The sequence below is a fragment of the Lepisosteus platostomus genome, chromosome 17 (genome assembly GCF_059453375.1).
Source record: "Lepisosteus platostomus isolate fLepPlt1 chromosome 17, fLepPlt1.hap1, whole genome shotgun sequence".
NCBI lineage: Eukaryota > Metazoa > Chordata > Actinopteri > Semionotiformes > Lepisosteidae > Lepisosteus > Lepisosteus platostomus.
In genome coordinates, this window is record NC_142627.1 from 6237931 (window position 1) to 6253066 (window position 15136).

The 15136-nt window shown below is 42.5% G+C and overlaps 1 protein-coding gene across 1 annotated transcript; it reads right to left on the reverse strand.

Annotated features, from left to right (window-relative positions):
* Positions 1-4662: 4662 nt before the first annotated feature.
* ltv1 (LTV1 ribosome biogenesis factor) lies at positions 4663-13642 on the reverse strand. The gene is made up of 11 exons (XM_088610134.1): positions 13346-13642; positions 12971-13102; positions 12184-12375; positions 11772-11859; positions 11178-11310; positions 9725-9974; positions 8570-8697; positions 8118-8251; positions 7526-7578; positions 7023-7223; positions 4663-6627 (listed from the first exon to the last, which is right to left on the reverse strand). The coding sequence occupies exons 1-11, from the start codon at positions 13346-13348 to the stop codon at positions 6514-6516; spliced, it is 1428 nt and encodes a 475-aa protein (XP_088466260.1). The 5' UTR covers positions 13349-13642; the 3' UTR covers positions 4663-6513.
* Positions 13643-15136: the final 1494 nt, after the last annotated feature.

The window sequence follows — 15136 nt, forward strand, 5'->3', positions numbered from 1 at the left end:
ACTGAATATGTGGCTCAGGTGAAGAGAGAAATGGCAGCAAGCTTAAGATGCTGATTTTATAGGCAGGGGAGGAGAAAAGAAAAAGCAGAAGGCACTTCATTACACAAACGGTGGGATTCTGGCATAAGCTAACTAGCCGTGTTGTTAAAGCTGATAACCTGGTGTCCTCCAGGAAATAGATGAGATCTTTCTGTCAATTACAAACTAACCTGCAGGCTTAGTTCCACAGTGCTGGCAAAGCAAGATAGCACAGATTAAGGGAGCAGCATGTCACTACAGGGCTGCTATCACTCCCAGGAGATGCTGTTTTTCCAGAAAGCCCCTAAAGAGGATATCCCTACCCCTGCAGCTGCAAGGAGAATCCTGGTCAGTCAGCAAGTGACATGACCCATTCCTGAATTCTGTTTATGCTACTTATCAACTTTGTAAAGCCAATCCTGTAACCCTATCTGTAGATGGTTCTGTACTTGAGCTGCAGTCTAAATTGAAAAACCTTGGGGTGATATTCGATTCTGGCTTAACATATGACCCACCTGTGCAGTATATTGTCAGAACATCTTTTTTCACCTCAGAAATATCGCTAGACTACGCCCTATGTTATCACTAACTGGTTGAAAAGCTAGTCAACACATTTGTGTTCTCCCAAATTGACTACTGTAATGCTCTACTCGCTGGGGTATCTAAATCTACATTGAACAAACTGCAGTACGTCCAAAATTCGGCATTCAGAATCCTGACCAGGTCTTGTGCAAGTGATCACATTACTCCTATACTGGAGTCCTTGCACTGGCTTCCTGTCAAATTCCATGTGGACTTTAAAATCTTCATGCTCACCTATAAGCCTCTGGCTTGACACCTCAGTACCTGTCTGAGCTATTATCGCCCTACTCCCCACCTCGCAACCTTCGCTCTTCTAATTCTGGTCTCCTAACTGTCCCCCATGCCTGTCTACATTGTATGGGTGACAGGGCCTTCTCCTGTTATGCCCCCAAGCTCTGGAGCTCTCTCCCCAAGGATATCCGAGAGTCACCCTCTCTAAACTCCTTCAAATCCAGACTCAAAACCTTCTTCTTTAGAAGAGCCTTTACTTAACTGGTTCCATTCTTTACCCCTCTGCTTCTACTTTTCTTAGTACCACCATCCACAGTCTCCTCTGTGTATTGTAATTGTTTTATCTTGTGTATTCTTTTTTATTTATTGTTGCTGTCAAGTCTGTAAAGCACTTTGAGAAGCCACATTTAAAGGCGCTATATAAAATAGTTGATTATTATTTCCAAAGCAAAATATTCAATTATAGATACTAGTATATACAAACTTGTACCTCCTGTACCAGACCAGATTTGCCCAAGTAGGGGCAATTCTGGCTTCATGAAGTTTTTATTAAAATTATTTAAAGACTCATTTCTTCCCGTTAAAATCTTATTTCTTACAAATGAGCTGTCAGCAAAGCCAATTAAATAAAACAAAACAAAACCAAGTTTCCCTTGCTGAAAAGACAGATATACAGCAACGAGCCGTGACTGGCCGGATGATTGGTTTTCTGTCTTGCGGCTTCTCGGGGGGAATTGGATCTGTGAGCAATAACAGCTTGTCGAGTTGCTGGAGATGAAGGTACTTGAACTGGAAAGCAGACCCACTGGCCTGTGGCGTGTGAGGAGCGAACTGCGCACACTGGCTGGCCAGCTCCTCTGAGCGCACACATGGCAAACACATGGTGGAGCAGTGGGAGCTCTGGGAACTCCACATGCCAGAACACAGGCAAGGAGATTTCAAGGAGTGGGGAAGCAAGACAAGGGTGATCTCCTGACAGAGAGAAGAGTGTGCAGCTGGCCGTGCTCACAGAGAGACTAGATCTTTCATTTAGCTGATTGTGCACATCCCAGATGGATAGCAACGAGAGCAAAGCGTGATTGATGCACTGAACGTGAGAGGTTTGAAAATTGGTGCATGGGTGGACAATTTAATATTGTATTGAATCCGTGAAGCAATCTTAAATGCAAAGCATGGTGCAGATTCACAGGCTGAATGGGAAAGCAGTGCGATGGAGAATAGTGACATAACAGGCACCTTAGAAAAGGATAAGAATTTAAATTGTACTTTTGGAAGTCACGTGAGTAATGAAGTTATTGAAAGGTTAAAGTTTTTTCAGGATAAAATTTTTTTATTTATTTCTAAGGTATAAACTTCTAATTCAAAGAAGGGATGGTGGCTAATTGCAATGCCCTAGTCATGAGTGGAACAGACCCTACAGCTGTTTCTTTAGGGCCACCATAGACTTCCTCCTGCTTGCCAACTGCGCTCTGCAATCATGCAGCTCCACAGAAGTCTTTCTCAAGGGGGGGGCGTGCTGATTTATGGGTAGACAATTACATATTGGATTTAACTTTTAAATTAGAGCTCATCTCATACATGCCTTGAGTCTTTGCATTCTGATGGGTTGTAAGCAAATGTAGCATAGTCAGTATAAAGAACGAATGAAAACCTGCTGGATTTTATTCCAGTTACACAATGGAACCTTTAATTGACTTAATAACAGGATTAATTTGAACGCTTTGACGGTTTTCAGCTCTTAAATGTGTTGGAGATTGCCTTTCGACTATAGCATTTTCTAAGTAACATAAAATTGCAAACGTCTGAATTGAAAATCAAGATGACTGCCTCTGCAGTCTTCCGAAACTGCGGCGCCTCAGACGGGCCACTGTGCCTTAGACAGACTTGTTTTTAAGCATTCCTTCTGCTTCTTTTCCTGTGGATTGAGGGATATGCATGTTTTGCACACAAAGTGCTGCATTTTCATCGTAATGGGGGAAAAAAATCAGTTTGTAATGTGCATGTTTGCCAAACCCCTGATATGGAATTAATGTTGAAAGTGCATCTCCTTGGTGAGCACTTGCGAACACACAGAGGCTCCAGATAGCCTCTTCATCAAGTGCTCCCAACCCGGGTCCTCAGGGCCTACAATCCAGAATGCTTTCTACATCACCAAAATTATCAGCAGCCTTTCACCTGACAGAAATATGAAATTGAGACAATTAAGCTTTAACTGAACCCGTCTTCACAGCCTGTAGCTGTTAACCGTTTAAAGACCCAGATTCCAGACCTGGAAACCTGTGGCTTAGTATTGTTGGATAAACCATTTTGCTTTATGTTTCAGCTAGTTACCCCTCCCATAGTTCAGTCTGTCTTGCTTTAAGTCAGGGTGACTACTGTGGCTGGAAGGGTGCCGGTTCGTATCCCGCGGCCGGCAGAGGAATCCTACTCCGTTGGGCCCCTGAGCAAGGCCCTTAACCCCAGCTGCTCCAGGGGTGCCATATAAATGGCTGACCCTGCGCTCTGACCCCAAGCTTCTCTCCCTGTCTGTGTGTCTCATGGAGAGCAAGCTGGGGTATGGGAAAAGACAAATTCCTAATGCAAGAGATTGTAAATGGCCAACAAAGGGGTCTTATCTCTCTTATTTTGTAGCATAGTAAATCCCAAATTCTCTATTTTCCCATGACCTCATGGGGGTAAAAGTCACATTTTACTCAAACCAGAATAGACCGTCAAAGTCAAATGAGTGCTGGGTTGTGCTTAGTTAGGGCAAGAGGTAGCATTAGGTTAGGAAGGGATTATACCTGGTTCAATCATTGAGAGGTTCTAGAGATTAGGATCTAGAAGTTAAGGTTTTCATTAAGGGGCTTATACCCAAACCTTTCAGGTTTGGGTATATACAAACATATACACCTATGTATATGTACATGTTATAAACAAACCACATGCTTGCTGTACAACTGCTGTTCTATATACTCTTGAAAAAACACACTTGTACTCTGTAAACTGTGGCAATTAAAGCCAAAAACGGGAGCCACTTCTTTACCCAAAGAGTTGTGGCAGTATGGAACAAGCTATTTGGCCATGTTATTGAAGCGAATTTTCTTTTTTCCAGAAACAGCAGGATGAGATCTTGTCTTGAATTAACTCCTACTGAGGACTGATGGGCTTAGTTGCCTCCTCTTGTTTGTAACATTTATGTTCCTACACTTTAATATACTTGCTTACAATTTACAGAGGGAGTTAGAAACAGCAGCACAGTTTCACAATTCCTAAAACAAAGGAGCTTTAAATTAAAAAAAATAGTCCAGGCACCTCACTCTTTATTGAGTAACAGTTGTAGTCATGACGGGGATTTTGTGGCTGGTGTTAGTGACTCTAATCTTTAAGATGTGAAAGCACAGGTCAAGCTTACCGACATGAGCCAATGGCACAGTGGAGCAGCGCAAGGCAGTGTTGTCAGTGAGTCACATATCACCTTGGTAACCAGGAAGGCTGAGCTCCTGGTGTCTGGTAATGCAGTATCCAGTGTTTTGTAGCTCTAACACAGCAGCAGTCACAGGATGGGTTAATGTGTGGAGAGGTCCATCAATTTGACTGTTCAGTCAGGGGACCACACACTTGCTGGTTTTCATTCCACTCGAGCTAAATTACTGAACTGAACCCTTGATTGAACTAATAATTTGCTCAAATGAAATGATTGCAATTTTCTTTCCCTATTCGAAAGTTCAAGTTAGGAAATGCAATAGTATAACGGTAAGTTTCAAACCTGAAAAACCATCAAACAGTTCAGATTAATTCTGTTAAGTTGTAAGTAATTTTGTGATCAAGAGCTGTGCTGGAACAAAGAACTGGCAGGTGTATGATCCACCAGAAGCAGGAATGGGGGACCTGTTTAATCCACAGGGAACTGGACGAACTGGGCTGTATTACATGGCTTTTAAGAATTACACTGCCACTGCTAATACAGTACCACCTTATAGCATTTCACACCACAATTCATAAAGAATAATTCATAGAAAACTTGGCTCTAAATAACGGTTCTACACATTTGCAGACTGAATATTGATTTGACAAAGCAGAAGTAGGGTCTACAGGATTCAGGTACTGTTAAGTCTCCTTTTTCTGTTAATGATCAGGCTTTCCAAAAACCTGGCTCACTGAAGTCAATTCTAACTGTTTTAAAAACTCTTATAAAAAAACTGTGAAACAGCTTTAGGGGGAGACAACTCGCATATCTGTTTTTACCGATTTCACACAAAGGCTAAAGAAACTAGTACTTGCAAAATACATCTGCAAATCTGTCCAAACAAGCTTGGACATCCACCTCAAGCAGACAGAATTTGGGACAGTCACTTGCTGATGAAAGTATGACAATTCTCAAAGGCTTGACAAAGCTTCCAAGCTGGCTTGTCCCCGATATTGACACGTGAACATGGCTCAGAGAATATAACCAACTGCAGTGAGCCAAAGAAGAAAGGCAAATGTACAATATCGAGAACTTATAAAACATGAAGCCACTTCTGGGACGATCAAATGTTTTCACTGCAGAGAATGTGGACTATGTTCCCTGTGATCTTGCTTTGTCTGAACAAGCACTGCCAGTATTTCGAAATTAATTGATGAAGTGTAAAGATGCCCAATAAGTTAGGGACCTTTAATAAACACTTCATGTAATTTCTTTCTTATGATGCAGTGACTGAAATATAATATAGATTTATGATTAAAATGAATTGGTGTTTACCATATTTTCCAAGGGCTCTGGAAATGTTTATTCAGAATCATATATATTATCTGACAGTTTTGCTCAGAAATACTGTATGTTGCACTTCTGTGAGTTGTGCACATTTAATAACCTTGAAGTCAGACAGTCAAGAACATCAATTTAAACCACGTAAAAAAAATCAGTAATTGAATGTTTTGCCCCAGAGACCTAATATAATACATTTTTCACAAACTGCAAATAAATAGAATGTTCCCAAAAGGGGTGACTCAAACCTGAATAGAACAATAAATGTATTACTCTGGAAAAATAACTACATCCAAAGCTTTTTTGAATTTTGCTGACTCACTCAGATAATCTGCAGAGAAATAACTCAAGATATATATATATATGTAATCTTCTTAACGGGAGTTCCAGGAAGTTACCTTTTACAAATAGGCAATGTCTTCATACATGATCGAAGAGGTGGAAATGCTCAAATTTAAAGCTTCATCTGATCCGCAGAACTTTCAGCAAGAATCTGAAATTCTTAAATTCATCTTAAATTCACCTCAACCTAACTTCTCAACACCTACAACCACTGAAAATGCACCATTCTCTTGGTCTGTTCACTGAATCTATGTCTGCAAACCTTCAAAATGTGTTATTTCAGTCACTAAAGTCGTTAAATCAGTTAGTAACTGATCCAATGAGGACAGAAAGCCTGCCAAGTACGTGTGGCCCTGGAGAATTGAACGCTATTGACACAAAGCGCAGCTCCCTGAAGAAACTGGTATTTTCTTAATTAACAGCATAAAGAACCGGGAGCTGCTACTGCATACATGAAGTGTTTATCTGAAAAAAATACAGGCATTACAGCTGAGGTAAAGCTCTTTGGATACTCGCAGTCTGACCATTAAAATCACCGATGTCTAAGACGGTCTTGAGCACCGTCTGCTTCCCCCTGTGAAGTCTGACATGAGCTCCCTCAGTCCTGCTGCTCAAGAGAGTTTGAGGCCCTGCACGTTCGCTCTGAGATTCAACAGTTCTTTTTCCTGCCTGGCTTTTTCTTGTTTAAAAGCCATTTTGTTTGCTTTCTTCTCTGTCCTCCTTTCCTGTAAAGGAAAGAAAACAGAAGTATTAATTCTTGCAAGGGTATTTGGCAGCTACAAGATTAGGAGCACAAGGCAGAAATGTCACTATATTAACTTGTGTTTTACTCATGGAAATGTCTGCATTTTGCAGTAAAATGAAATCTGAGAAGTCCTCCGAACACACGGGAAAGTTTTTTGTTACCTGTGCACTACACCAAAACCAGACAGGAAGTGCAGGTGATTAACTGTATGGACATTTAACATACCTTCATTCTAGCAAGACAGGCAGCAATACTTGTATATTTTAGGCCTGTCTTTAGTGAAACACACAAATGATGAAGCTCAGCCTCTTAAGACATGAAACACCCAACCATGCTCTGCATGCCTGAGCTAAGAAAGCTGGTGCTGCGACTCACTTTCCGTTCCTCCTTTATCGCCTGTTTCCTGGCCTTTCTCTCCTCCCTGGACTCTTCCCTGGGCCGCGGCTGCATGCCGACTCTGGGCAGGTCGCTGTCCGTGATCATCTGCATGCGCTCAGCCTGCTTAGCAGTGAGACCCCTTTGAGGAAGAACGTCCAGAGGCACGCCAGTCTTGCTGGACACCTTGATGGGCTTTGGCTGCAAGCAGAGATCATCTCACTTCAGTCAGTTTCACATCTAGAACAATGGCTTTGCATTGCAGGTCTTATATTAAACTAAACCAGTATTTCTGATAAGCATTAGGGTCAAACCAAGGCAAGACCAAGGTTTTTACAACTGCAGCTTCATTGCACTGACTTTGACCTGTATGGTGGTTTGCAGCACGTCTGTTTATCAGTATTTTGACCAACACTGAGTTGAAATGATAGAAAATGAAACGACCTATGAGACCTATTAAGCAACCAGCAACAGAAGTAAAAATAAATTGGTAATAGTTTCACCTTTGGTGGATCCTCTATGAGTTTTGGGTGGTTATACAGGTTAGAGTAGGTACCTGAAATAAAAAAACAAGGTTAGCAATTTCAATTTTATAACTCAGTTAATCTGATTGCTGCCTTGAAGTACAGTGATGAGCCATAGAGTCCACTGTTAACACAGGAAAAATAAACTGCACATGCTTTTTTTAACTGTATCCTGTAAGTAAAGCCCCAGGGTGGCTAATCAGTAACTCTCCAAACTGTGACTTTTCAGAGACAAATTCAGAGAACAATTCTGCTCATGACACGTACCTGCTCATGAGCTCATGACACTTACCTGAAGGGAACCCAGTGCCCTGGGCACACTTTCTGCCTGTTGTGTGAGATCCTCTATGCAATCAGAGCCAGAAATGCAGTGCCCTGGAAGCACTTTTAACAGGGCGATTTCAAAAAGCTGATTGCTCCAGGGAACAATCTGCCCCCCCATTTTCTGAAAGCAACTGTTTTAAACATTTGAGGTCTGAATTTAGCAAGAGACAAGACAGAGCCGAGAGCAATTTCTGCCTTGCAACAGCGAGCTGTGAGCGGGTCAGTGGAGACACAATCAGCAACCTACTCAATATGGACTCGCAGTCCCACTTCTCCCTGGGCTCTTCCACCACCACAGTCTCCATCTCCTCCTGCTCCTCCTCGCTGTCCTCATTCATCACTGGCAGCTCCTTGGGACCCAGATCGTCCGGCTTCTGGCATCTGCATAGACAAAGATGCCACAGACTGCAAGAAAGCTCTGAGTTTTGAATGGAAACCAACTAAATTTAAGTTGTTTTCTCCACACCCCAGTGGACCACATTCCTTGAATAGAGGAAACCAGCCTCCCCACACTCCCCTCAGAACTGCAACTGTGTCAGAACAGAACAACAGGAACGGAGGAAAGGCAACTGCGTCTGAGGATCTGCACACTGCAAATGCCCTTTACCGGAACTAAAATGAGGAAAATATCCTCCAAAAACTTTTTTTTTTTTAAAGCAGGATGAAAACCAGTCTTCAGAGGAGGACTGTGCCACTCACTCTTTCTCCTTCTGTCTGTAGTAGTCCTTAATCACTTCCTCCAGTCGCATGCTGCTGGGGTCTATAAACCCTTCCAGCTCTGCATTGTCCAGAGCCCCGATCTCATCGTCGTCGAACTGCTCATAAAACTGTGGGGAAACAGAAAAAAAAAACTTTATCCAATTACACAGAAAAGATATGCACCTTCACAATGACTGTTTTATAGCTCAGTCCTCTCTCTTTGAGCCAAAGAAAACAGCCGGAGAAAGCAATAAGGTGTGAGATAAATTCCTCTTTTATTGCTTTGTCTCTTTTCAGAAATAATTACCAGAGCAGCAGCTCGGCAGAGCACTGATAAGAGTAACTTTCACTCTCCTGCTCCTCTCACACAGTATTTGTGCAGAGCTAATTGAAATCTCGAGCTGAAAGCATTTGTAATATAAACAGAAACAAAATTCTATCTTTATTATCAAGCAGCTCACTCTCTGAACCAACAGGCTTTTGGCAATAGCAAATTAAAATTCAAAGATTCCACAAGAGATTTGGAGCAAATATACATTCAGTATCCTTTCAAAAACTAAGCTGCAAATTTTCAGTTAATTATAAAATGCTCCCATGATGTTTTGTATTACACACAAGAATATCTGTCCCAGTTGTACAAAATCCCCTCAGACCCATTCAATTTCTTTATACTGGTTATCTAATAATACTGTCATTTTTCACTATCCTGCAAAGTTTTAATTAGTAGTACTGATTTACACGAGAACCAAAATAAAATAATTACATGGGCAATCTAAACTAAGTATAGATTTCCTGCCAAACAGGAAATATCCACTGCAACAGATCTACATAATACTTGCAACAGTCTCCTTTACTTGAAGCACGTGTTTGTCTGGCTGTATAAGACAGGGGTGTCACACTCCCTTCTTGATGAGTCTGATGTCTCCTGGTATTTGTCCTACCTGAGCTCTGAGTTACATACTTGGTCTGATTATTTAATTTCCTGTATAAAGGTAATGCATCTGATGAGATGAATGTCTTCAGTAATCAACTGCAAAGAAGGCTGGATAGAGGCTGAACTGAGGCTGACTGATGTAAAGCAAATTAAAGGCTTCTACCAGCACCGCAGCCACCCCACGACTGGTGATCGTCTTTATAAACAGCAGCTGGCCTCACTTTTTCAAACCTGTCGTCCAGAAGCGTCAACTGCTCGTTCCTCCTCATGACGGATGAGGTGATGGAGTACTCCGTGAAGCGACTCCTGGTCTCCTCTTTCATGAACAGGAACTCCTTCACACCCTCGGCTCTGCTCTCCAACGGCGGACATTCGTCATCTGAGAGGAGATCGTCCGAACTGTAGTCCTCCTCTTCACCGCTCTCACCCTCATCTGCGTCTTCCCAGTCGTCGTCGTCGTCGCCAGAGCCACTGAGGGTACGAGTGAAGAAGCGTTCAAATGAGTGATGAGGGCAGACTCGCTGTTTTTTTTCTGTCAGTGGGTGAACAGCAGTAGTCTCAGTCAGACTCATCCTGACCAACCTTTTACAGGGGATTCTGACTATGAGGTGTTCAGTTGTCTATGGGATTATGGGAGGTTTGCATCACTGGCTCCTCTGCTGTCAGAACCTGAGGTTTCTCTCTTATTGAGTAGGATTACTACCGCAACAACACGTTATCAGCATGGTGAGACTAACCTCTCTCAAGAGGGCCTAATCCCTAGCATTACAATCTAATGTTTCCTGTTAGTGGGTGAACAATTAAATCAGATGAGAGTCACTTTCCCCATCTGAAAGTTTTTGACCGAGATTAATAGAAATACAAAACAGCCCAATTACAAAACAAACAGGATTTCATATTTAACTTTATCACACACACTCATATCAAATTCACCTCCTTTAAACCAATAAATTAAGTGAATTTTAATTGATAGAATTTACAACAAGGCCTCCTGAGTGTCTCAATTGATAAAGGCGCTCATCCGAGGGCTCTGCGATCATGGGTTCGAGCATGGGTCGCAGCAACTGTGTTTGGATGTCCTGTATCGCCCTGCAGTTCCGTCAGGCTTTCCGTCCTGTAGCAGAGTTCCGAACGAAAGACGCAGCTTCTGTCTCAGTCTTGAAAAGCGTGACTTTTGAAAGACGGCAGCCTGCACAGGTCAGGACCCAATGTGGGACATCAGCTCCATTCCCATGGGGCACTGCATGGGGCTGAGGGGCGCAAAACCACCATCAACACCTAGAACTGCGCTGCTCCTGACAGGGACCCCATTACTGCCAGTCACTTGCTGGAAAAGGCTGGGATCCCTTAACTTATTCAGAACCAACAGAGAACCAGATAACAGAGAAGCATGGAAACTACTGATAAGTGCCTTCGAAACTGAGAACAGGAGGCAGTTTTTGGAAACAAACTTTTCAGCAGTGTTGAAACCAATGCCATGGCTTCTTCCAAGAAATGGCTGGATGAGATCGATCGTTGAGTCAAAAAGCTACTAGCAAAGGAAGGGCCCTTCTAGTGCTCTTACGTTCCTCCACGCTGACACAGGCAGACAGGGAAGATATACAGAGGAGGGTGGGATCAAGCTCCGTGGTTTGTAGGTCGACACAGAGAGCGATAAGCGAGCAACAGACGTACCCCAAGTCGGCGTCCCCCCCAGGCTGGTTCGCCTTCAGGACAAAGTCGTCCTCCAGGATGTTATCCGGATCGTCAAAGTTGAAGTCCTCGTCAAGAGCCGCCACGATGTCAGGATCCATGTCCAGCCGAGGGCCTTGGAGACAGAAGCACAGGGTGACTGCCGCGCAGACGCCACTACGACACACTAGTCTGCACTGCACCAGGGGTGGAGGCGATGAAGTCTATACAGAAAGACATCTTCTAGAGAAGCCACTACAGCCCTCTCCAGCTATACCGCAGGGAGCATTGAGTGGTATTGAGTGGATTTATCCGATTTATGATTGCTGTAATACCGATTTTCTAACTAGTTAATCTCCAGTTAATTTAGTTCCATCTGTAGCTGGATATTTAATGGTTTCCAAAGGTTCCTACGTCAGAACTAAAAGTGCTCCCTTTTTTGCCAGCAAGCTAGTACTGGCTCCTGCCATACTCGATCCGTTTATGGATCATTTCCACGCCCCGTATCCTTCCTTCCGCCAGTGTCAAGTCACACCGTGCAAAACCAGCTCTAACTGCACTCCCATCGCTCACAGCTCCCTCGCCACAGCGTCGTACCTGTAACTGGTGCCGCTTTATTGAGCAGTCCCACCTCCTCCTCGAACTCCGAGGCAAACACAGAGGAAGGCAGGTTGATGGAAACGGCCTGCGAAAAGACACCCAGCAGTTTGAAGGTTATAAAAGGGAAGATTTCTCCTTTCGGGTGTGAAATACCTGTGCCATCCTTGAGCCCTGGCTGTAGCTACAGGTTCCTCATATACTCTTCTGAGACCAGGTGGCTCATTGTACTTTTGATTGATAGAAAAATTATATTATTGCAGGAAGCACTTTTGGACATTTACCTTGATAGTTTTTCTTACTAGAAAAACATATGACACCTAAAAAAATAAAAAGACTAAACGAATGCTTTCACTGCAGCATCAGCACTGATTAGATAGCTGGTCTGTAGCAGTGTGTTACAGGGCCTTACAGGGATGGTTTCGACCTCCTCTTGCACGGGGCCGCCTTCAGTGACGAGCAGCCGCCCGTCTGTGTGCGGTCTGCTGGAGGAGACCAGCTCTGTGGAGGCGGAGGGCTCTTTGAGGTGCTGCAGGTAGTCATAATCGTCATCAAAAAACACCCCATACTCCCTCTGCTCCTCCTTCCTTTTCTCTGCATCTGCCTGGAAAAAGAAAAGATCTTCCGTGAATCACCTCCTTTTACACACTGATCTCTCGAATACAAAAACACAGCATTAGCTAAAATGCAAGCAATAATTTGTTCAAAAACGAGAAAGTTGTGGCACAGTTGCTATTGTCGTTTGCAGATCTTTTTGTTTGCTACAGTTTCTTTGCTACTTAAGTTTCGGTTAAATGCGAGAACACAGGGAGCTCAAAGCAGTGACTTGGTGAAGCCTGTTCTCCCTCTTTTAAGGACTGAAGTTGTGCAAAACTGGCTGTTGTTATTACACACAGTAGGGCTGAAGATATGTGAGACAGTAGAGCTGTCTTTACCTCTGGTAAAGTTTTGATAAGCGTTCTGTTAATGCATTTAGTACATTAAAAAAAAACATAACATCACTTTATTAGCCCCATACAATTTCTTGCATTAGGAATTTCTGCAATTTCCCTCACGGGATCAATAACGTATCTATCAATCAATCAATCAATAAATAATTTAGTACATTAACTTTTAACTCCTCCTTGGCAGTTCTTTTTGATGGCGTATAAATGAAATGGAACAAAGCAGGAAATGCAGAAGACAAGTGACAGGCTCACCTTGCAGGCAGGTAACAGCACATGTTGGGGTGCCTTCTCATCCGCGGCAAGGGGGTCTCGCTGGCTCCTGTGCACCAGGTGAAAGGTCACTGCTTTCTTCTTCTCAATGAAAGGCTTCTTCTTCTTGTGAGGCTTTCAAAATAAATACGTACGACGTCCCCAGTTTATTAAAACACATTAGGAATGGATTTCATACCTCACATAATGAAATTCAGAATTATCTGTTTTATTTTATTTGAATGTTTAACCCAAAGTGGAATGTCTTGGGCAGCAAAGGTCATTAAACCCAGTTAAGATAAATTCAACACAACGAACACAACACAAGCAGAGAAACTGAAAACAAATGTTAAAAGCGTAATTGGTAAAGATTCATACCATGCCTTTGCTGAAGTTCTGTAATTATTCCAGAGAGATGCAACTACGGGAGAAGTGGATGTATCTTCTGACTCGCAGGTAACTTAATCTGAAATGACAACAGACATCTTCCTAATTAATTTCGTTTACTCTAAAACGCGTATAAACCACGCTTGCACCCCAGCTTGGAACACGCTACCAGCGCCATTACGGAAAAGACCATCTCATTCGTGTAGCTGCGGCGTCCCCATAGGCGTTTTAAATGAGCCATTATGCCTTCATCTTAAATGTTGCCATAACAATAAAGCAAGACACTCAAATAGGACATTTTTTGTGGCGTCTCAAAATAAAATAATATAAATATTCGAAAAAGAATGTTTTCTTCACTTGGTACTTTCCATCAGACGAAAGTAATCGAAAATAGACCTTCGGATGAACACTTGCCAAGACATATTAATCAAATTCATGCAATCCAGTTGACGGGGTTTCGGTGAAATGTACAAAACAGGATTACACGTGACAAATGCAACAGATACCAACTATGCATACACTGAAAATAAAATAGGCTATAAGAGAGATTCGAGTTTTTTCAAAAGAAATATTAATTTCTTACAACTATATAGTGTCTAATCATTCTTTCCATAGTATCCCAGAGTGCTTAACGCAGGGGAGAATCCCACTACAGAGCAAATAAATTCAATATTTGAACTAGAATTTATCCAGGACACTGGGATTGACAATCCTACTCCTGAAAATAGTGCTGCCGAAGGAACTGCTACTTACTGGCCCACTGAAACTTGTTTTCCTTTATAGCACAGAACTGTTCAAGTGTCGAGGGGAACAATAAGGGCTCATCCTGATATCTAGAGTAAATATCCATTAGGTTGCATCCTTCTCAGAATTATTTTTTTTTGGATACGCGATAGGGATATTTGTGAAATAAAAGATATAAAGCAGACTTTCGGGGAGGATTAACTATTTTTCGTTAGCGCTAAACATTCAAAAAAGCTAAATAAGTATTCCAAGTGATAATACTGTACGACAGTTTACGCACAGGGTACTGAAACAGGATTTTTTGCAATTTTCTGAATTTTCCTTCCTGAAACGACCTGTAGTGACGGTTTATACAGGCTATGTAAAATGAACAGAAAAGGCGATTTTATCAAATGATTTTGAGATCATAATAATAATAATAATAATAATAATAATAATAATAATAATAATAATGACGATGATGGTGATAATGAGACTGACTACACTTCCCATAGATGTCATCATAGTTCCTAAGAGTTATATAGTGCTTTTCTGGACACTCCACTCAAAGCGCTTTACAGGTAATGGAGATCCCCTCCACCACCACCAGTGTGCAGCCCCACCTGGATGATGTGACGGCAGCCACAGTGCGCCAGTACACTCCCTGCACACCAGCTCTCAGTGAGGAGGAGAACAGAGTGATGAAGCCAGTTCAGAGACAGGGATTATTAGCAGGCCGTGATTGGTAAAGTCCAGGGGGGAATTTGGCCAGGACGCCGAGGTAACACCCCTACTCTATTCGAGAAACGCCCTTGGATATATAGTGTCCCTGTGACTATATTGGGGCATCAGACCCATACAGACCACAGGGTGAGCGCCCCCAACTTGTCCCACTCACACCAATTTCAGCCACAACCATAGTTTTTCCCAGGAGGTCTCCTATCCAGGTACTGACCAGGCTCACACCTGCTGAGCTTCAGTGGATATACATTGTGTGTTACAGCATGATATGGCTGCTGGCAAAAAATAAATCACATCTGTTTTCTAGTATATCATAAT

Bases quoted from the DNA above. Each gene is read 5' to 3' on its own strand.
- ltv1 (XM_088610134.1), bottom strand. The intron at 8,252-8,569 runs GTGAGTGGCACA...TTGTCTATGCAG, and splicing joins TACAGACAGAAGGAGAAAGA to ATGCCAGAAGCCGGACGATC. The intron at 7,224-7,525 runs GTGAAACTATTA...CTCTGCTTGCAG, and splicing joins TCATAGAGGATCCACCAAAG to CCAAAGCCCATCAAGGTGTC.